This window comes from Erythrolamprus reginae, chromosome 1, assembly GCF_031021105.1.
Source record: "Erythrolamprus reginae isolate rEryReg1 chromosome 1, rEryReg1.hap1, whole genome shotgun sequence".
NCBI lineage: Eukaryota > Metazoa > Chordata > Lepidosauria > Squamata > Dipsadidae > Erythrolamprus > Erythrolamprus reginae.
In genome coordinates this window covers 422,315,481-422,337,544 of record NC_091950.1, presented here as the reverse complement: position 1 = coordinate 422,337,544, position 22,064 = coordinate 422,315,481, and the positions used below count along the sequence as shown (strand labels likewise).

At 45.0% G+C, this 22,064-nt stretch overlaps 2 protein-coding genes across 2 annotated transcripts in view; one reads left to right on the top strand and one right to left on the bottom strand.

Annotated features, from left to right (window-relative positions):
* Positions 1-2,004: 2,004 nt before the first annotated feature.
* Positions 2,005-5,300, bottom strand: HASPIN (histone H3 associated protein kinase). Its single transcript, XM_070735432.1, has one exon. The coding sequence runs from the start codon at positions 5,140-5,142 to the stop codon at positions 2,395-2,397; it is 2,748 nt and encodes a 915-aa protein (XP_070591533.1). The 5' UTR covers positions 5,143-5,300; the 3' UTR covers positions 2,005-2,394.
* Positions 5,301-12,573: 7,273 nt separating this feature from the next.
* Positions 12,574-22,064, top strand: part of P2RX5 (purinergic receptor P2X 5) — a 40,845-nt gene continuing 31,354 nt past the window's right edge. The window contains exons 1-3 of the mRNA XM_070742806.1: positions 12,574-12,710; positions 19,564-19,714; positions 21,912-21,983. Coding sequence (XP_070598907.1) covers positions 12,574-12,710; positions 19,564-19,714; positions 21,912-21,983 — 360 coding nt within the window. The remainder of the gene's footprint in view (positions 12,711-19,563; positions 19,715-21,911; positions 21,984-22,064) is intronic.

Sequence of the window (22,064 nt, the reverse complement as noted above, 5' to 3'; positions counted from 1 at the left end):
CCCTAGAAAACTAGAAAGCCTAGAACTACGGCGCCTAAAACACGATTTGAGTATTGCCCACAAGATCATATGCTGCAACGTCCTACCAGTCAATGACTACTTCAGCTTCAACCACAACAACACAAGAGCATGCAACAGATTCAAACTTAATACGAACCGCTCCAGACTTGACTGTAAAAAACATGATTTCAACAATCGAGTTATCGAAGCGTGGAACTCACTACCGGAGTCAATTGTGTCAACTCCTAACCCCAACATTTCTCCCTTAGACTCTCCACGATTGACCTCTCCAGGTCCCTAAGAGGCCAGTAAGGGGCGTACATAAGTGCACTGGTGTGCCTTTCGTCCCCTGTCCAATTGTCTTTCCTTTCTCTCACTTATCATATATTTTTTCTTTCTTTCATATATCCTCTCCTCTAAGTTCACTTTACCCTTATATATATTACTACATGTCGATTTTTCTTCCTATGTAGTTGTGTATTGGACAAATGAATAAATAAAATAAATAAATAAAAATAACCCCAGGAAGCTGCAATTGCAACTAAATATGAGTTAAGTCGCCAAGAATTTGGATCGTGGGACTGAGGGGACGTTAGGTGTGAAAAATGGTCATAAGTTACTTATTTCAATGCCGTTCAAATTCTAAATGGTCACTAAATGAACTGTTGTAAATCAAGGACACCCTGCTAGCCAATCCCCAGCACAGCAGCATGTTAATAGCAATGCTGCTTTCCCAATTATAGATTTCCTTTCTTCTCACTGCCAAGTAAATTGGCCCCAGTGAGAATTCAGATGCATTTAGCTGAATGCTTTGTTTACCCCACAATTTGCACTTAAGGGTTAATTACCACATATTTTGTTGCATAGGGGAAAACAAGAGGGATGTTCCTTAGGGAAGAAGCAAAAATCCAGGATGGGAAATATATCAAGGAAAGAAGCAACCTAGAACTAAGAAACTTCATGATTGCTAGAACAATTAATCAGTGGAACAACTGAGAGGGTGCAGAAAAGAGCAACTAAAATGATAAGGGGACTAGAGACCAGGCCATACGAGGAAAGGTTGCTGGAACTGGGCATGGATAGTCTAGTAAAAAGAAGGGCTAGGGGGGACATGATAGCTGTATACAGGTACTTAAATCCAGTTTTTTAAAAAACCTGATGATTCCTCCCCCCCCCATCATGTTTTACAGTCCTTGGGTTACGACCGCAATTGAGCCCCAAATTTCTGTCAATAAGACCATTGATTTTTGCCCCATTTTACCATGTTTCTTGCCACGATTGCTAAGTGAACCACTCCCTCTGTCAAGAGTTTCGCTCCATTTTCTTGCTACAGTTGTTAAATCAATCACTTTGGTGGTTAACTTAAGACTCAACTGTTGTTAAGTGAATCTGGCTTAGAAACATAGAAACATAGAAGACTGACGGCAGAAAAAGACCTCATGGTCCATCTAGTCTGCCCTTATACTATTTCCTGTATTTTATCTTACAATGGATATATGTTTATCCCAGGCATGTTTAAATTCAGTTACTGTGGATTTACCAACCACGTCTGCTGGAAGTTTGTTCCAAGGATCTGCCACTCTTTCAGTAAAATAATATTTTCTCATGTTGCCTTTGATCTTTCCCCCAACTAACTTCAGATTGTGTCCCCTTGTTCTTGTGTTTCCCCATTGATTTTACTTGCAGGAGGGATCATATAACCCCAGGACACAGCGACCATCATAAATATGAACCAGTTACCAAAGCCTCTGAATTTTAACCGTGTGGCTATGGGGAGGCTGAAATGGTCATGCAAAAAAGGGTCATAAGTTGCTTTTTTCAGAACCATTTTAATCTCAAACGGTTGGAAGTTGAGAACTAACTCCATGGCCTGGGAGTGCAGCCCTTACCATGCTGGTCTCCCACATAACTACTAACCAGCTTAGCAGGTGTTTCTGAGATCAACTGGGTTGCTGTACACCATTAAATTAACATATTTTTGCAGTCAAAAAAAAGGAGATGCAGTTTGGGCAACATAGAAATGTTTAATATAAAAAGCACTCATCTGATTTAATACTGTACTGCAAAAGTAAAGCTGGCATAATTTTCTGAGGTTTCCTTACAAAAGGATTGTACTTTATTTCAAAACAAGCCACAATAATTAAAATATATGAAGGGGCTTTGCAAAGGGGGCAAATTTAAAATGGTTTAAAAGTCAGTTTTAATAGTAAGTTTAAAAGTTTTTAAAAAACGGTTATGTGGGGAAGGCTGGGATTCCCTCTAACCAAACGTAATGCAAAGCAACTCTGACAATAATGTGGTTTTAAAGATCGTGATACCGTGTGGAAGTTTTTTCTAAAGCATCTGAGAAGGCCTAAAAACTCTCCTCCCTCAGTCCTCCAAGGTCAAGTGAATTCACTGGAAGAAGGTCCCTAGGTTAAGCAGCTCGGTGGCAGACTTGAAATTGAGAACGTTCGTGGAGAACATCCTGAGCTGTTTCTGTACGTGCTTCATGGAGGACGAGCTGGCCTTCTTTTTGTAAGACACTTCTTTTAAAAGTTTGTCTGCTAAATAGTGAAGCCACAGAATGTTGCTGTGGGGGAAATAATCGGCCCAGTTGTTGGCATTCTCTTCTCTTATCTGCCTATAAATATCAAACTGCAAATCCCCTCTCCCTTGGAACACTTCTTCGTCGGTGGAAAGGTCGCAAAACACTGTTAAACCATCCCTCTCCAGCCTGGAAAAAGTATAATCGATAATGTTCACCAGAATGCCTTGAGTGGGAAGGACGTGGACTTTGCCGTTCAGGGTAACGGCTACTTCTTTTAAGCTGGTTTTCCTCACCAGCACATTGCCCCAATGCAAGTCTCGATGTTCGAAGCGGAGGGCTTCCTCAGCCACAGCCAGCGAAGCTGTAACCTGGTGCAAGATGCTCTTTGCCGAAGCCACTGAATTCAGCTGCCGGTTCCTCATGTTCTCCAGATCCGTGCCTCCAAATTCAAACTCCAGGATCATGAAGAGTTGCTGGTCGCTGAAAAAATCCGGCCGGTTGTTTTCGGACTGCCTCAGCCGGTGGTATTCATCCCATGCATTCAGGAGATGCTCGGGGTAAGTACCTTGGACACAATGAACGGAATACAACCGGATGAAACCCGAGGTTCGGTTAACCACCTCATCGGCGAGGAGGCTGAGTTCTTTGGAAATAATAATTTCCGGCAAGATTTCGGAGAACGTCTTCTGCGGTTCGCCATTGACTTGCTCGCTCCCTTCGATGGGGATTATTTTTAAAGCCACAGTTCCCCTTTCAGACTCGGTTTTGAAAACCTCCCCAAACACCCCTTCCCCAATTTTTTCACACTTTGGCATCTTCTCTTGAGAAATCCACTCCTCAAATGAGACAGGCCCCTCCTGCTGGCACTCCCTGTAGACTTTTTCAGCATCTGTCAAGCTCACCTCTGAGGTGGAGAGGGAGGTCATGGATGAAAGCAACACCATGGAGGAAGATGGACAGATGGAATAGCCCAGCTTTTGTGTGAAAGGGGTATTGCAAGCCTTGTGAAGAGGGGACTGGAATGAATAATAGCAAGTGGCGCTACCATTCAGGCTATCGGTCTCGGAGAGGATTTTTTTCTTCTTATGGAGGGAAAAAGAAGCCCGGATTCTACGCCACAAGCTGGAATTCTTGAGGGAGGAGTCTAAAGGTAGGAAAGAGACGGAAAGCTGGTCTTCAATCTCATTCCACTTCATCCGCTCCTGCAGGAGAGAATCCGCTTGATGTTTCCAGCCCGTGTTTTGCCGATGTGCCGTTTGATTGGCTTTCTGGCGCCCCCAGCGTTTAGAACTGAAGCCGCTAATGCAAGCTTTCCGGCCAGTCCCTCCAGGATTACAATTGGGGGCCACTTGGTGGTTGTTCTTGGAATTGGGGGGTTTACGCAGGATGTGGGGAGATTGGGCCAGGAAGAGCTTTTTCTTCTTCAAGGAACAGGAAGCCTTTTGCTTTCCGGTGGACCGATCAGCCAACCAATTCAAAACCACCTGATCATCCAGGACCACAATCGGCTGGAACTGGGTACTGTTGGGAACGATAGAAAGATCACTTGCTCCTTCCGAAAGCTTACCGACCTCTCCAGCCATCTCCTCGGGAGTGCTAACGTCCTGAGCTAAACTCAGCTCTCGCTCTGGAGCGAGAAAAACAGTCTCTTTTTGGGGAGAGAGCGCAATTTTACCACCCTGCATTTTGGCTCGAAGTTTGAAAACGCCGCAAACAGGACTTCGGGCAGCAGGGCTCGCTTCCATCAACGGAGCATAGCCTTGATCGGACCCTCTGTCTGGGCTCTGCTCCCGCATGACCTGGGAGGCTTCCACCCCTCTCTGGGAGGTCTCACAATGCAAAGTACTTTGGATGGGAAAGTCAGCCATATCCCTAAAGCACTGTGGACGTGCTGGGTCCATCAGCGAACCATCCTGCAGTGACTTCTGCGGATGCGGACTGGCCTCCTCTGGGCTGAAGAGCTGCAGGGAGTCGCCTTTATCCTGCCCCTCCGAGTCCATCTTCAGCATGCTCAGCTCCAAGAGGACCCCATGGTTGGACTCCGGGCTGTCTTCCCGGATCACTTCCCACAGAGGGTGGGAGACAGGGCAATGGGGGTCCTTCTCCTTGCCTTCCTCCTGGGGGTTCCTCCTCCTTTTGGCCTCCAATGGGGTCAAGAGTGGCCACTCTGGAGTACTGCACAGCAGAGGAGCCCCCAACCGGCGAGGGGGGCCCAGCGAGGGGTCCCTCCTAGGCCGTCGATAGGTGACGTTCCTGCGGAGAGGTGTCGGGGGCACGAAGGAGCTGCTGTTCTGGTTGCTTTTACGGGGAGGCTTGTTCTCCTTGGAGGGGCCCCGCTGCTGCTTCTTCTTCTTCTTCCCCCCCACTTTCTTGGCAGGCGGCGGGCGGGCCTTGGCGGGCGGGCGGAAATCCGGGTCGTTGTCGTCGTCGTTGAAGGAGGCGGGCGAGGAGCAGGAGGAGCTGCTGCTGAAGAGGCGCTTGGGGTCGGCGGGGGGCGAGATCCAGGGCGCCGCCCGCGGCAGGAGCCTCAGCCCGGTCTTGCTTCCCGCTCGTCCTCCGCGGCCCCTCAGTCCCGAGTAGGTCCTCAGCAGCCGAGGCCGCAGCTGCGCCATGCGAGCGGGAGACAGCGAAAAAGGAGGCCGGGCGGCGGCGGCGGAGGACCCGACACCCCCGTCCCCCTTCCCGGGTTTAAAGGCCTCACGGGCCCTCAGCGGGCCCTCCGAAGGTTGCGCCCGCCGCCATTTCAAACTCAAACTCTCGCGAGAGTCAGCTGGCCGTGCTTCGGCGCGCGACCTCCCAATCCCGGAACTTCCGCGAGAGCTCGGGCCCGCGCGGCCCAAACGGCCGCTAGGGTCTCGCGAGAGCTAGGTCTGGTGGGGAAAAAGCAACCAACTGAGCAGGTCATAGAGCAGTGTTTTTCAACCAGACATGGTTAGGTGTGCCGCGAAGCTCAGCTTCCGAGATCGGAAGCTGAGCTTCATTCTTCCCGTCTTCCTTCTTTGTGGGAGATGAGCTTTGGGGCCCAGCGGGAGAGTGCCGGCAGCAGCGGCATCGGACAGTTGGCGGCTGTGAGCGGGAGCTCCAGGTCAGAGGCACCGGCAGCGCCGCGCCCAGCTGGAGCTTCCCTGGTGGGGGCGGCACCAACTGTCCTTTGGGGCCCGGTGGGAGGGCACCAGCAGCAGCGGCACCACGTAGTAGCCGGCAAAGTTACCTCTAAGGCAAACACACCCACACGCACCCTCTTCCAGGGCCGCACAAGGAGCTGAGCATTGGAGCTTGGGGTGGGGAGCAACGAAAGTGCGGAGGCCGCCAGCGCAGCCGCCCCCAGTGCCTCCGCCCCCCTCGCGCCCCTGGCTTCTCGCCCCTGCCGCCCGCCCGCCCCTTTCTCCAGCTCCTCCCGCAGCAGTGGCTGCAGCGGCGGCGAGCACTCGGAGAAAACCTCTCAGCGGAGGCTGGCGAAGGTTCTTTGGAATGTCGGGAGCGCGTGCGCGTGCGCTCTCCATCCCCTTGCCAGCCCACCCAGAACATTCAAAATAAGAAAAACCTTTGCCAGCCTCCGCAGAGAAGAAAGGAAGAGAGAGAAAGAGAGAACAAGAGAGAGAGAGCAACAGACAGAGCGAGAAAGAAAGAGAGGGAGAGAAAGGGGGGAGAGAAAGAGAGAACACAAGAGAAAGAAAGAAAGCACGAGAGAGTGTGAGATAGCAAGAGAGAGAGAGAGAGAAAGAAAGCAAGAGAGAGAAAGAGATAGCAAGAGAGACAGAGAAAGAGAGAGAAATAAAGAAAGATACAGCAAGAGGGGGGGAAGGAGGGAGAGAGAAAGACATAGAGTAAGGGAAGGAGAGAGAGAGAAAGAGAGCAAAAAGAGGAAGAGAGGAAGAAAGGAATGGAGAGAGAGAGAATGAGGAAGGAAAGGAGGGAGGGAGAGAGAAATAGAGGGAAAGGGAGAAAGATTTTTTTTTATCCAACCCCCCCCCCCCCCCCCCCCCCCCCAAAAATGTTCCCCAGGATTTTGAAAATGTGAATAATGTGCCACGGCTCAAAAAAGGTTGGGAAACACTGTCATAGAGGAAAGGGGTTTTTGTTCTTCCCTCACTAAACTCGCGATCTCCGGTTTGGGTTTGACGGGAGGGGGAGGTGAGATTATCCATTTGTGGGGTCTGAGGAGGGGGATTTGCTTCAAGGCCTCAACAGCGTTCAAATGTGCTGCGAGAGATATTTTTTCACGTGTTCTATGGTTTGGGGTTTTCTTTTTGGCGTCTTGCCTTCCTGCGGAGGAAGAAACGTGGGGATAACTGACACGAATCATGTGGGGAACTGAACTGAAGACCGAAAATGCACAAACGTCCTCCATTTGAGTGGCCTAAGGAAGAACCGCTTGCAGAAAGTTGGGGCATTTATTCTCTAGCACAGGGGTAGGCAAAGTTGGCTCTTTTATGACTTGGGGACTTCAACTCCCAGAATTCCTGAGCCAATCATGCTAGCTGAGGAATTGTGGGAGTTGAAGTCCACATGTCATAGAAGAGCCAACTTTAACCCTAACCCTAACCCTGCTCTAAGCAACTTTAAAACGGATGGACTTCCAACTCCTAGAATTCCCCAGGCAGTTTAACTTTAGATATCAGATCAGATTAACAGAGTTTGGAAGGAACCTTGTAAAATCATCTAATCCAATCCTGCTTGGGCAGAGGGTTGGACTAGATGACCTACAAGGTCCCTCCCAACTCTGCTATTATTATTGTTATCATTGTTATTATCAATGGGGTTAAAGCAGTCCCCTCACCCAAGATCCAATACAGAAGTGTTTCCCAACCTTGGCAACTTGAAAATATTTGGACTTCTGGCTGGGGACTTCTGGGAGTTGAAGTCCAGATATCTTCAAGTTGTCAAGGTTGGGAAACACTGCAATACAGGACGAAAGCCTTTAAGTCACACTAGGAATTGCCTAACTCCCAACCCAGTGCCTCTCATTCATTTTCTTTTCTTTTTTTTATTGTTTTTCATTTTTTAAGAACATCACAATATTTTAACACAGAGCTGCTTAATAATTTATATATCTACTTAATAATTTACATTGCATCCTATATTTACAAAGTTCTGAATTTTCATTGGACATTTCACATTGTTTCACAGTCCTTTCTTTTATTTTTTCTAATCCAGTTGTACCATGTGTTCCGTGTTTCATAGTATTCTGAATTATTTAATCCTTTAAACTCCATAGTCAGCCTGTCCATCTCAGCACATCTGTAAATTTTGTTCATCAGTACGTTTTCTGGTGGGGTTGAATTATATTGTGCATATGCTATCCTTGCAGTTGTTATTATGTGTATTGTTAAATATTTTATCTTTTTCGGATATTGTTTCTTCATTATTCCAAGTAAAAAGAATTCAGGAGTAAATTCCATTTCTGTTTCTGTTATGCCTTGCAACCAATTATAAAACTGTTTTCTAGTAACCCTTCGATTCGGGACATGTCCACCACATATGGAAGAAAATGCCTTTTTTATATTTCCAACAATTTGAATTAAAATTTGGATATTTTTTTGCCAATCTTGATGGGGATAAGTACCATCCATAGAACATTTTATAATATTTTTATTTGAATGATATTGATTTGGCAATTTTACAGTTTATGTTCCAGGTCCTCTCCCTGTCAGTCAGATGTATATTGTGCCTTATATATTGTGCCTTACATTCCTTGCCCAGTCTATCATAGGCTCTTTAACTCTATTTTGTCTAATAAATATTTATACTGCTTTGATATCATCTTTTCTATCATCCTGGGTTTTAATTCAGTTTTCTTTTAATATTGGATTTGTATTACATTGTATTATTGTTTTTGTTGTGAGCCGCTCAGAGTCCTCGGAGAGGGGCGGCCTATAAATATTATTATTATTATCATCATCATCATCATCATCATCATCATCATTATTATTATTATTATTATTAATAATAATAATAATAATAATAATAGGGTTGATATTCCTGGAGGCGTCTGTAATATGGTAAATGATTTAGCTTTACTAGATAAATGGTCAAAGCAATGGAAACTGCAGTTTAATGTTTCCAAATGTAAAATAATGCACTTGGGGAAAAGGAATCCTCAATCTGAGTATTGTATTGGCAGTTCTCTGTTAGCAAAAACTTCAGAAGAAAAGGATTTAGGGGTAGTGATTTCTGACAGTCTCAAAATGGGTGAACAGTGCAGTCAGGCGGTAGGGAAAGCAAGTAGGATGCTTGGCTGCATAGCTAGAGGTATAACAAGCAGGAAGAGGGAGATTGTGATCCCGCTATATAGAGCGCTGGTGAGACCACATTTGGAATACTGTGTTCAGTTCTGGAGACCTCACCTACAAAAAGATATTGACAAAATTGAACGGGTACAAAGACGGGCTACAAGAATGGTGGAAGGTCTTAAGCATAAAACGTATCAGGAAAGACTTAATGAACTCAATCTGTATAGTCTGAAGGACAGAATGCAACAAATCTAATATTTAAAAAATAATCCTTGGCTTTTTTTTTTGCCAGATAAATTTGGTTATATTTTTGTTCATATCGTTGAAAAATTTCATCTCTAATTTAATAGGGGCTACTTGGAATAAATATAAAAATTTTGCTAGTGTGCTCATCTTGTTTACAGCTACTCATCCTAATAACAATAACTGTAGTTTCTTCCATTTCTCTAGTTCCTGTTTGGTTTAATAATTTATTGTAATTATCTTTTTAATAGATGAACACTTATTTGTTATTATTAAACCCAAGTATTTAATTTTTTTATTGTCTGTAAGTTTAGTGTTCTTTCCAATTCATCTTTTTGTTTTATTGTTATATTCTTTATTAACAGTTTTGTTTTTTGCTTATTAATTTTTAATCCTGACCATTCTCCATATATTTCTATTCCTTCAATTAATTTCTGTCCTGATTTCAAATGTTCCTCTAAAAAAACCTTAAAGCATCGGCGTATGCCTGCAATTTGTATTCCTCATTCCTTATTTTAGTCCCTTTAATTTAGATATTACTCTGAATTCTGTTTTATAATGTTTCCGGTGTTAAAATAAAGAGTGGAGGAGACATCAGAAATCCCTGATGGAATCCTTTAGATGTTTAAAACGGTTGTGAATCTCCATTCATTAAAAAAGAATCCAAACCGCACATACGAACTGAATAAACAATCTCTCACTGCCAACCCACACTCAGTAAAAGACCTTGGAATATTAATATCGAATGACCTAAGTGCTAAAGCCCACTGCAACGATATCGCCAAAAAAGCTTCTAGAGTTGTTAACCTGATCCTACGCAGCTTCTGCTCAGGCAATCTCACACTACTCACAAGAGCCTACAAAACTTTTGCCAGACCCATCCTAGACTACTGCTCATCTGTCTGGAACCCATACCACATCTCAGACAACAACACCCTTGAAAATGTCCAAAGATATTTCACCAGAAGAGCCCTTCACTCCTCCACTCGAAACAGAATACCCTACGAAAATAGACTAACAATCCTGGGTCTAGAAAGCCTAGAATCTGTATAGTCTGGAAAACAAAAGGAAAAGGGGGAACATGATCGAAACATTTAAATATGTTAAAGGGTTAAATAGGGTTCAGGAGGGAAGTGTTTTTAACAGGAAAGTGAACACAAGAACAAGGGGGCACAATCTGAAGTTAGTTGGGGGAAAGATCAAAAGCAACATGAGAAAATATTATTTTACTGAAAGAGTAGTAGATCCTTGGAACAAACTTCCAGCAGACGTGGTTGGTAAATCCACAGTAACCGAATTTAAACATGCCTGGGATAAACATATATCCATTGTAAGATAAAATACAGAAAATAGTATAAGGGCAGACTAGATGGACCATGAGGTCTTTTTCTGCTGTCAGTCTTCTATGTTTCTATGTTTCTAGAACTACGGCGCCTAAAACACGATTTGAGTATTGCCCACAAGATCATATGCTGCAACGTCCTACCGGTCAATGACTACAGTACTTCAGCTTCAACCGCAATAACACAAGAGCACGCAACAGGAGTTACTACAAAGAAGAGGAAATCAAACTCCTCTCCAAAGCACCTGAGGGTAGAACAAGAAGCGATGGGTGGAAACTAAACAAGGAGAGAAGCAACTTAGAACTAAGGAGAAATTTCCTGACAGTCAGAACAGTTGATCAGTGGAACCGCTTGCCTCTAAAAGTTGTGAATGCCCCAACACTGGACGTTTTTAAGAAGATGTTGGATAACTAGCTGTCTGACGTAGTGTAGGGTTTCCTGCCTAAGCAGGGGGTTGGACTAGAAGACCTCCAAGGTCCCTTCTAACTCTTCCATTCCATTCCATATTTTCTATTCCATTCTATTCTATTCTACTCTATTCTGAGTCCCTTGAGATTGGGCGGCATAGAAGTTGAATTAATTAATTGATTGATTGATTGATTAAATATTCTACTTTATTCTACTCTTCTCTACTTGTTTATTGTTATTGTTGTTGCTACTACTACTACTATTACTACTATACTCCGTGGCCTGCACTGGCTGCCGATCAGTTTCCGGTCATAATTCAAAGTGTTGGTTATGACCTTTAAAGCCCTTCATGGCATTGGACCAGAATACCTCCGGAACTGCCTTCTACCACACGAATCCCAGCGGCTGATAAGGTCCCACAGAGTTGGCCTTCTCCGGGTCCCGTCGACCAAACAATGTCGTTTGGCGGGGCCCAAGGGAAGAGCCTTCTCTGTGGCGGCCCCGACCCTCTGGAATCAACTCCCCCCGGAGATTAGAACGGCCCCCACCCTCCTTTTCATTCGCAAGTTACTCAAGACCCACCTATATCGTAAGGCATGGGGGAACTAAGACATCTCCCCCTGGCTTATTATATTTCACGTTTGGTGTGTATGTGCTGTATGGTTTTTAATTATTGGGGGTTTTATATATTTTTATTATTAGATTTGTCCCATTGTTATACTGTTTTTATTACTGTTGTGAGCCGCCCCGAGACTTCGTAGAGGGGCGGCATACAAATCTAATAAATTATTATTATTATTATTATTATTATTATTATTATTATTATTACTACTACTACGGAGAGGGGTGGCATACAAATCTAATAAATAACAACAACAACAACAACAACAATAATAATAATAATAATAATTATTATTATTATTATTATTTATTGGATTTGTATGCCGCCCCTCTCTGCAGACTCGGGGCGGCTAACAACAGCAGTAAAACAGTACAACAAAATCCAATACTAAAAAAGCAGTTAAAAACCCATTATATAAAGACCAATCATACATACAGACATGCCATGCATAAAATTGTAAAGGCCTATGGGGAAAGAGTATCTCAATTCCCCCATGCCTGGCGGCAGAGGTGGGTTTTAAGCAGCTTGCGAAAGGCAAGGAGGGTGGGGGCAATTCTAATCTCTGGGGGGAGTTGGTTCCAGATGGTTGGGGCCGCCACAGAGAAGGCTCTTCCTCTGGGTCCCGCCAAGTGACTATAGCAAGCAACTTGAAAGTAAGGAAAAAATTCCCAACAGGTAGAACAATTAACCAGTGGAACTACTTGCCTCCAGAAGTTATGGGTGCTCCACCCTTGGAGGTTGTGAAGAAGAGACTGGACAGCTATTTGTCTGAAATGATAGTGTGTCTCCTGCTTGAATAGGTAGGGTTGGTCTAGAAAGTCCAAGGTCCCTTCCAGCTGTTCCAAATTCGAATTTGAATTATCTGAATTTGAAAAGCAAAGCATTTAAGGACTGGGTCTGCAGCAACAGCAGCCGTGTTTTAGATGTGGGTAGCATTTCCGATGTGCATTCTCTCTCTCTCCCCTCTCTCTCTCTCTCTCTGTGTCTCTCTCTCTGTCTCTCTCTCTCTCTCTCTCTCTCTGTCTCTCTCTCTCTGTCTCTCTCTCTCTGTCTCTCTCTCTCTGTGTGTCTCTCTGTCTCTCTCTCTGTCTCTCTCTCTCTCTCTGTGTGTCTCTCTCTCTCTCAACCGTCTTCCCTGCTGCATCTCTCGGTCCAATCCGATGGGCCGCTGATGCTCCTCGGGCATCTTCCGAAATGGACCAGGTGGCCTGGAAAGAATTGTGCTTCTCGCTTTTCGATTACAAAACCGAGAAGTATGTCATTGCCAAGAACAAGAAAGTGGGGGTCCTCTACCGGGTGGTCCAGCTCTCCATCCTGATCTACATCGTGGGGTGAGGATGCCTTGGGGTGTTTTATCTTTGGGGGGTTGTGGGGGGGAGAGGTGGAGGGGGGGAATTTGCGGCAACCGGCTGCAACCTGAGAAGTGCATAAGTGGGGAGGTGGGGAAGACTGGAGGGTTGGAGGTCTTTTTTTAGGGGGGCTCTGAGCGAGGGGGGAGTTTTACCCAGGTCTCCATCCCTGCCTGCCTGGACTGGTCTGGGTGCAAAAGCTTGTTTGGGGAGGTGGGGGGGCTGCATTTTGCTGCCCTGCGGAGCAGCCCCTGGCTTGAGACTTCGGGAGGCAGGTTTTGCCTCTTCTGCCAGGAGGAGGATCTCAGCCTCTCTGCATTTGGAGGCTGTGTGTGAATTCAGTGGGGTTTCTTTCTTTCTTTTTTTGTCCTTCTCTCTCTTTCTCCTCTCTTAATGTTCCTCTGTGGGTTGTCTGTCCCTTCCTTCCTTCCTTCCTTCCTTCCTTCCTTCCTTCCTTCCTTTCACACATCCTCCAATTTATCCTTTCCTTCCTCTCTCTCTTCCTACTCCTTCCCTCCCTCCCTCCCTTCCTTCCTTTCTTCCACCCATCCCCCAACTTATCCTTTCATTCCCCTCTCTATCCCTACTCCTTCCCTCCCTTGGTTCCTTCCTTCCTTCTTTCCTTCCTTCTTTCTTTCCTTCCTTCCTTCCACCCATCCCCCAACTTATCCTTTTGTTCCTCTCTCTCTCCCTACTCCTTCCCTCCCTTGGTTCCTTCCTTCCTTCTCCTTCTCTCCCTTTTTCCTTTCTTCCTTCCCTCCCTCCCTTTCCTTCTTTCTTTCCTGCCTTTCACCCTCCTTCCCTTTCCCTCCTTCTTTTTCTTTTCTTCCTTCCTCTGCCCCTCTCCTTCCTTCCTTCATTCCACTCCATCCTTCCCTTCCCTTCTCCTCTCTCCCCACTCATTCCTCCCCCCATTCCCTCCCTCCTATTTTTTCTCTTTTGCTCTCATTCTCTCTCTCTCCTCTTTCTTTTTTGTCTCTTTCTCTGTATTTTTTCTTCCTCTTGTTTTCCCTTCCTCTCTCTCTTTTCTCTTTCTTTTTTTCTTTCTTTTCTTTTTCTTTCTCTCTCTCTCTCTTTTCCTCCCTCCCTTTTTGCTTCCTCTCTTTCTCCCTCCCTTCTACCCTCCCTTGCCAAAATGTACAGGGAACCCTGTGGGGGATCTTAAAATATCATCTGCATTTTTGCCTCTTGATAAGAAGGTGTTAGGGAGCTTCCTTGTTCCAGCCAACCTCTTTTGGGGTGCCTAAGGGCTGAAAAAGCCTTAAGAGACCCTGGAGACCCCTGTATTGAGTGATAGATATGGGTGAGCAGTGTGGTTGGGTGGTAGGAAAAGCAAGTAGAATGCTTGGCTGCATAGCTAGAGGCATAACAAGCAGGAAGAGGGAGATTGTGATCCTGCTATATAGAGTGCTGGTGAGACCCATTTGGAATAATACTGTGTCCAGTTCTGGAGACCTCACCTACAAAAAGATATTGACAAAATTGAACGGGTCCAAAGACGGGCTACAAGAATGGTGGAAGGTCTTAAGCATAAAACGTATCAGGAAAGACTTAATGAACTCCATCTGTAGAGTCTGGAGGACAGAAGGAAAAGGGGGGACATGATCGAAACATTTAAATATGTCAAAGGGTTAAATAAGGTCCAGGAGGGAAGTGTTTTTAATAGGAAAGTGAACACAAGAACAAGGGGACACAATCTGAAGTTAGTTGGGGGAAAAATCAAAAGCAACGTGAGAAAATATTATTTTACTGAAAGCGTAGTAGATCCTTGGAACAAACTTCTAGCAGACGTGGTTGGTAAATCCCAGAATTCCCCCAGTCAGCATTTCCTCTTAAAGTCCCTTAGGTGGAGAAAAAACTAAATTGAAGTAAGTAAACCATAGCAAATCGGAAAGCACATCCTTATCGTGCAAATTAACTGTCTATTAACCGCTCCAAACTTGACTGCAAAAAATATGACTTTAACAATCGAGTTGTCGAAGCCTGGAACTCATTACCGGACTCAATTGTGTCAACCCCTAACCCCCAACATTTTCCCCTTAGACTCTCCACGATTGACCTCTCCAGGTTCCTAAGAGGCCAGTAAGGGGCGTATATAAGTGCACTGATGTGCCTATCGTCCCCTGTCCAATTGTCTTCCCTTATCTTAAATATCATACATATTCTCTCCTTATCTATCTATCTATCTATCTATCTATCTATCTATCTATCTATCTATCTATCTATCTATCTATCTATCTATCTATCTCTATATCATATATATTCTCTCCTTATCTCTTATATCATATATATCCTCTCCCTCCCATCCACTTCTCTTCTTTTTTACTTTCTATCTTCATATATATTACTTAATGTCTATTCTCTTCCATATGTATTGTATATTGGACAAAGAATAAAATTAAAAAATAAAAATAAATATTCATCACTCCAGCTCCATTTTATTTTATTACAGCCTCTCTAGGGTTTTGTGTGGTTGTTTGCTTTCCAGGAAATACTCTGATTGTGCCTGCTGGGATCAAAAGCTAGAGTAATTCAGATTTATAATAGATTAACTATCATTAAATATATGATAAATAAATACAGTGGTACCTCTACCTAAGAACGCCTCTACTTAAGAACTTTTCTAGATAAGAACCCGAGCCCGGAAAAATTTCCCAGTAGATTAGAGAGCAGCACGAAGGCACGGCCAGTTTCCTGCCATTCCCCCTGGATTTCTCTCTCTGGCACAGTGTATGGGAGGCACGTGCTCCTTCTCCCCACCTTTTCCGGCCCTGTTTCCTCCCAGGAGATTCCTAGAGAGGCCCCACGGAGGCTTCCTCCTGCCTTTTCCGGCCCCATTTCCTCCCAGGAGATTCCTAAAGAGGCCCCACGGAGGCTTCTCCCTGCCTTTTCCGGCCCTGTTTCCTCCCAGGAGATTCCTAGAGAGGCCCCACGGAGGCTTCCACCTTTTCCGGCCCTGTTTCCTCCCAGGAGATTCCTAGAGAGGCCCCACCGAGGTTTCTCCCTGCCTTTTCCGGCCCTGTTTCCTCCCAGGAGATTCCTAGAGAGGCCCCACGGAGGCTTCTCCCCGCCTTTTCCAGCCCTGCTTCCTCCCAGGAGATTCCTAGAGAGACCTCACCAAGGCTTCTCCCTGCCTTTTCCGGCCCTGTTTCCTCCCAGGAGATTCCTAGAGAGGCCCCACGGAGGCTTCTCCACGCCTTTTCCGGCCCCGATTCCTCCCAGGAGATTCATTGAGAGGCCCCACGGAGGCTTCTCCCTGCCTTTTCCGGCCCTGTTTCCTCCCAGGAGATTTCATGGTGCTTTTACAGCCCTCTCTAAGCTATTTACAGGATCAGCTTTTTGCCCCCAACAATCTGGGTCCGCATTTGACCCACCTTGGAAGGATGGAAGGCTGAGTAAATCTGAGCTGCCCTGAGTCCTTGCAGATGGGCAGCATACAAATCTTATTATTATTATTATTATTATTATTATTATTATTATTATTATTATTATTACTACTACTATTATTATTGAGCCGGTGGTGAGATTTGAACTGCTGAACTACAGCAGGCAGTCGGCTGATGTATCCTGCAGGGCTGCACTCTAACCACTGCACCACCCCGGAAGCAGAGGAGGTCCTTGAACCCCTAGAAAAAAATGCTTTGTGGCTGCACCTGTTCTCACATGAAAATCCCCCCTCCCAAGTTCCCATAAACATCAGGATATTTATAGATATAGATATTTATCACCAACGTCTGCACCGTCTCAACTTCTATTTCTTCTACTTGTGGTTTGACAGATGCCTGAAGTTGCTTTTCTTATATCAAAACGGTTTAGAATTTCCCCCCCATTTACTAAGCATTTTCTTTACAGAGAATAACAATTTCATTTTTATAAAAAAAACTTCAGAAGAGATTTAGGAGTCGTGATTTCTGACAGTCTCAAAATGGGTGAGCAGTGTGGTCGGGCGGTAGGAAAAGCAAGTAGGATGCTTGGCTGCATAGCTAGAGGTATAACAAGCAGGAAGAGGGAGATTGTGATCCCCTTATATAGAGCGTTGGTGAGACCACATTTGGAGTACTGTGTTCAGTTCTTGAGACCTCACCTACAATAAGATATTGACAAAATTGAACGGGTCCAAAGACGGGCTACAAGAATGGTGGAAGGTCTTAAGCATAAGATGTATCAGGAAAGACTCAATGAACTCAATCTGTATAGTCTGGAGGACAGAAGGAAAAGGGGGGACATGATCGAAACATTTAAATATGTTAAAGGGTTAAATAAGGTCCAGGAGGGAAGTGTTTTTAATAGGAAAGTGAACACAAGAACAAGGGGACACAATCTGAAGTTAGTTGGGGGAAAGATCAAAAGCAACATGAGAAAATATTATTTTACTGAAAGAGTAGTAGATGCTTGGAACAAACTCCCAGCAGACGTGGTTGGTAAATCCACAGTAACTGAATTTAAACATGCCTGGGATAAACATCGATCCATCCTAAGATATAATACAGAAAATAGTATAAGGGCAGACTAGATGGATCATGAGGTCCTTTTCTGCCATCAGTCTTCTATGTTTCTATGTTTCTAATCTCTCATTGGTTTAAACAGCTCCAGAAAAAGAGTTCCATTCTCTCTAGAGGCCTCTGTTCCACTAGTGAACAGAGCTTAGATTTGGGAAGTCTTATGAGACAGAATAATAGAATATGAGGCTTGCAAGGACCTTGAGACCATATAGTCTAACCCCCTGTTCTGGGTTGGGGTATATCAGTTCAACATCCCTGAAAAATGGCCATCTAGTTTTCCTTCCTTCCTTCCTTCCTTCCTTCCTTCCTTCCTTCCTTCCTTCCTTCCTTCCTTCCTCCCTCCCTCCCTCCCTCCCTCCCTCCCTCCCTCCCTCCCTTCCTAGAAACATAGAAGTCTGATGGCAGAAAAAGACCCCATGGTCCATCTAGTCTGCCCTTATACTATTTTCTGTATTTTATCTTAGAATGGATATATGTTTATCCCAGGCATGTTTAAATTCATTTACTGTGGATTTATCTACCACGTCTGCTGGAAGTTTGTTCCAAGGATCTACTACTCTTTCAGTAAAATCATATTTTCTCACGTTGCTTCTGATCTTTCCCCCAACTAACTTCAGATTGTGTCCCCTTGTTCTTGTGTTCACTTTCCTATTAAAAACACTTCCCTCCTGTACATTATTTAACCCTTTAACATATTTAAATGTTTTGATCATGTCCCCCCTTTTCCTTCTGTCCTCCAGACTATACAGATTGAGTTCATGAAGTCTTTCCTGATACGTTTTATGCTTAAGACCTTCCACCATTCTTGTAGCCCGTCTTTGGACCCCTTCAATTTTGTCAATATCTTTTTGTAGGTGAGGTCTCCAGAACTGAACACAGTATTCCAAATGTGGTCTCACCAGCGCTCTATATAAGGGGATCACAATCTCCCTCTTCCTGCTTGTTATACCTCTAGCTATGCAGCCAAGCATCCTACTTGCTTTCCCTACCGCCTGACTGCACTGTTCACCCATTTTGAGACTGTCAGGAATCACGGCCCCTAAATCCTTCTCTTCTGAAGTTGTTTTATAAAAATGAAATTGTTATTCTCTGTAAAGAAAATGCTTAGTAAATGAGAAAAAAATGTAAACCGTTTTGATATGAGAAAAGCAACTTCAGGGATCAAACCACAAGTAGAAGAAATAGAAGTTGAGACGGTGCAGACGTTGGTGATAAATATCTATATCTATAAATATCCTGATGTTTATGGGAACTTGGGAGGGGGGATTTTCATGTGAGAACAGGTGCAGCCACAAAGCATTTTTTTCAAGGGGTTCAAGGACCTCCTCTGCTTCCGGGGTGGCGCAGTGGTTAGAGTGCAGCCCTGCAGGATACTTCAGCCGACTGCCAGCTGTAGTTCAGCAGTTCAAATCTCACCTTTTAATGCAATCCTTTTTTAATACAGTCCACTGGGTGCTCGCTCCTGCCATTTTATCCCTCCCCTTTATTTCATTATCTAAATATTCCCCCATTGCATTAAAATTTGTTTTTCTGAAATCCAATACTTTGGTTGCATTATAGGATTGCTCACCATCAGTTTTTACATCAAACCACAAACATAGATGGTCACTGCAACCTAAATTTTCTCCCACCTTGACCTCTGAAACCCAATTCCCATTTGTAGAAACTAAATCTAGGATATTCTCCCCTCTAGTTGGTGTCTTAACCAGCTGTGCCAGAGCTGCTCCTGTAAAGGCCTCTACTATATTCTTACTTTTGCATGTAAGGGCACTGGGGATATTCCAGTCAACATCAGGCATGTTGAAATCACCCATAACCACAATATCTCCCTTTAGTGCCATTTGGGTAATTTCATCCACCATCTTGTTGTCATATTCCTCGGATTGCCCTGGAGGCCTATAGATCACCCCAATTCTAATGACAGAACCTTCTTTATTTTGCATGCAAATCCAGAGAGTCTCCAGATCTTTACACGTATTTTGAATTAGTGTTGTTTTTAGACTGTCTTTAACATAAATGGCTACTCCACCTCCCCTTCTCTCTATTCCTTCCTCTATTCCTCTCTTCCTTCCTTCCTTCCTTCCTTCCTTCCTTCCTTCCTTCCTTCCGCTTTTCTCCTTTCTTCTCTCTCTCTCTCCCGCCCTTCTTTCTTTCATCCTCCCTTCCTTCATTTTTTCCTTCCTTCATTTCTTTCTTTTTCTTCCTTTCTTTCTTTCTTCCTTCTTTCTTTCTTTCTTTCTTTCTTTCTTTCTTTCTTCCTTCCTTCCTTCCTTTCTCTTTTAATTTCTCTTTCTATTTCTAATGGCTTGACTTTTGGTCTCCGGCCTCCCCAGGTGGGTCTTCATGGTCAAGAAAGGGTACCAGGAAGTGGACACCTCCATCCAGAGCTCGGTCATCACCAAGGTGAAGGGCGTGGCCTTCACCAACACCTCGGAGATGGGCAAGAGGATTTGGGACGTGGTGGACTACGTCATGCCTCCTCAGGTACAGGGGGAACCTCTATACTTACAATCACAGCTCTGCCCACGATTTCTGTGGCTAAGCGAGACCGTTGTTGTGAGCTTTGCCTCATTTTACGGCCTTTCTGGCCACTGTTCTTAAGTGAAACACGGTGGTTGTTAAGTGGGTCACAGGGTCGATGAGTGAATCTGGATTCCCCCTTGACTTTCCTTGTCAGAAAGTCGCAAAAAAGGGGAGATCAATGTGACCCCAGGACTCTGAAATTATCAGGACAGATTGTCAGTAGTGTGAAAATGACCATAAGTCATTTCAGGGTCACTGTAATTTCGAATGGCCACTAAATAGAAACATAGAAGATTGATGGCAGAAAAAGACCTCCTGGTCCATCTGGTCTGCCCTTATACTATTTCCTGTATTTTATCTTACGATGGATCTATGTTTATCCCAGGCATGTTTAAATTCAGTGGAAGAATCAGACGTTCGCTGGGTCAATACTAAATTCAGAAGGGTCCAAAAATGTAAGGAACAGGTGTTTGGAAGAAGATATTAAGGGGAGGAATGGGTTAAATACTGTAGTGATGTATTTGGTACATCAGGGGGTCAGTGGGGAAGAAGGGTGGAGTTTCAATGTTGTAGGGCTAAAATGAAAGGTATTTTCGTTCAGCTCCCAAGCAAGCAAATGCATTCTGTGTTATTTTACAGTCATTTCTGCTGTTTTTGAATCATGCTGTGAGTACATAAATCTTGTTAAATGGAGAAGGCTGGGAGGAATGTATGAGGAATGCAATTAAGAAAGATAACGGGAGGAAGAAGAATGTGCTAGTATGAACTATATTTTGAATACGGAAGGGAAGAGAAATAAAGATTGAGTTTCTTTGTTTATGAAATACAGTCATACCTCGTCTTACGAACCTAATTGGTTCCAGGGGGAGGTTCGTAAGACGAAAGGTTCGTAAGACAAAACATTGTTTCCCATAGGAAACAATGTAAAGTCAATTAATCCGTGCAACCAAAAAAACCCCCCCGCAAAAAAACGCTACCGCCCGGCTGTCACCTTTTAAAACAGCCTGGAGGCTTCTCAGCGACCTCCCGAACGCCGAACGCCAAACCCGAACTTCCGGGTTCGGGGTTCGGGAGGTTGCAGGGAAGCCCCCCATCCCGGCTGTCACCTTTTAAAACAGCCGTGCGGCTTCCCAGCAGCTTCCTGAAGCCGAACGCCAAACCCGAACTTCCACGTTCAGCGTTCGGAGGCTGCTGGAAAGCCGCGCGGCTGTTTTAAAAGGTGACAGCCAGGCTGGGAGGCTTCCCAGCAACCTCCTGAACCCCGAACCCGGAAGTTCGGCAAAAGTTCGGGGTTCGGGAGGTTGCAGGGAAGCCCCCCAGCCCGGCTGTGACCTTTTAAAACAGCCGGGCGGCTTCCCAGCAGCTTCCCGAAGCCGAACGCCAAACCTGAACTTCTGCGTTCAGTGTTCGGAGGCTGCTGGGAAGCCCCGCCGCCCGGCTGTCACCTTTTGAAACAGCCGCGAGGCTACCCAGCAGCCTCCGAACGGTTTAGAAAAATTTTGCCTCTTCTTACGAACTTTTTTCGTGTTACGAATGCCAAACCCAAACTTCCGGGTTCTGCGTTCGGAGGCTGCTGGGAAGCCCCGCAGCCCGGCTGTCACCTTTTAAAACAGCCGGGGGGCTTCCCAGCAGCCTCCCGAACGCCGAACCCGGAAGTTCGGGTTTGGCGTTTGTAACACGAAAAAAGTTCATAAGAAGAGGCAATTTTTTTCTGAACCCCGGGTTCGTATCTCGAGTTGTTCGTAAGATGAGGGGTTTGTATCTTGAGGTACCACTGTACTGCATTTAGTAAGAGTTATTTGTAATAGCTAAAGTTCTACCAGAAACCAGAACACCTTCCTTCCTTCCTTCCTTCCTTCCTTCCTTCCTTCCTTCCTTCCTTCCTTCCGTCCTTCCTTCCTTCCTTCCTTCCTTCCTTCCTTCTGTCCTTCCTTCCTTCCTTCCTTCCGTCCTTCTTTTTCCTTCCTTCTTTCTTTCTTTCTTTTTTTCTTTCCTCCTTTTTTCTTTTCCTTTCCTCTTTCTCTCCTTCCCTCCCTTCCTCATTTTCTCTCCTTCCTTCCCACTTCATCTTCCTTCCTTTCCATCCTTCCATCCTCCCACCTTCTTGTTATCAAAACATTCTCAAACTTTCCCCCCCTAATTTCTTCCCTCTGTTTAGGGCGAAAGTGTTTTCTTCGTCATGACCAATTTGATCATCACTCCCAACCAGCAGCAAGACACCTGTGCTGAGGTAAAGATGGGATTAAAATCGTGGGCACAAGGAACGTGTAGCAACAGGGGTGGGCTACTGCCCAGACGGGGGGCGGGAACG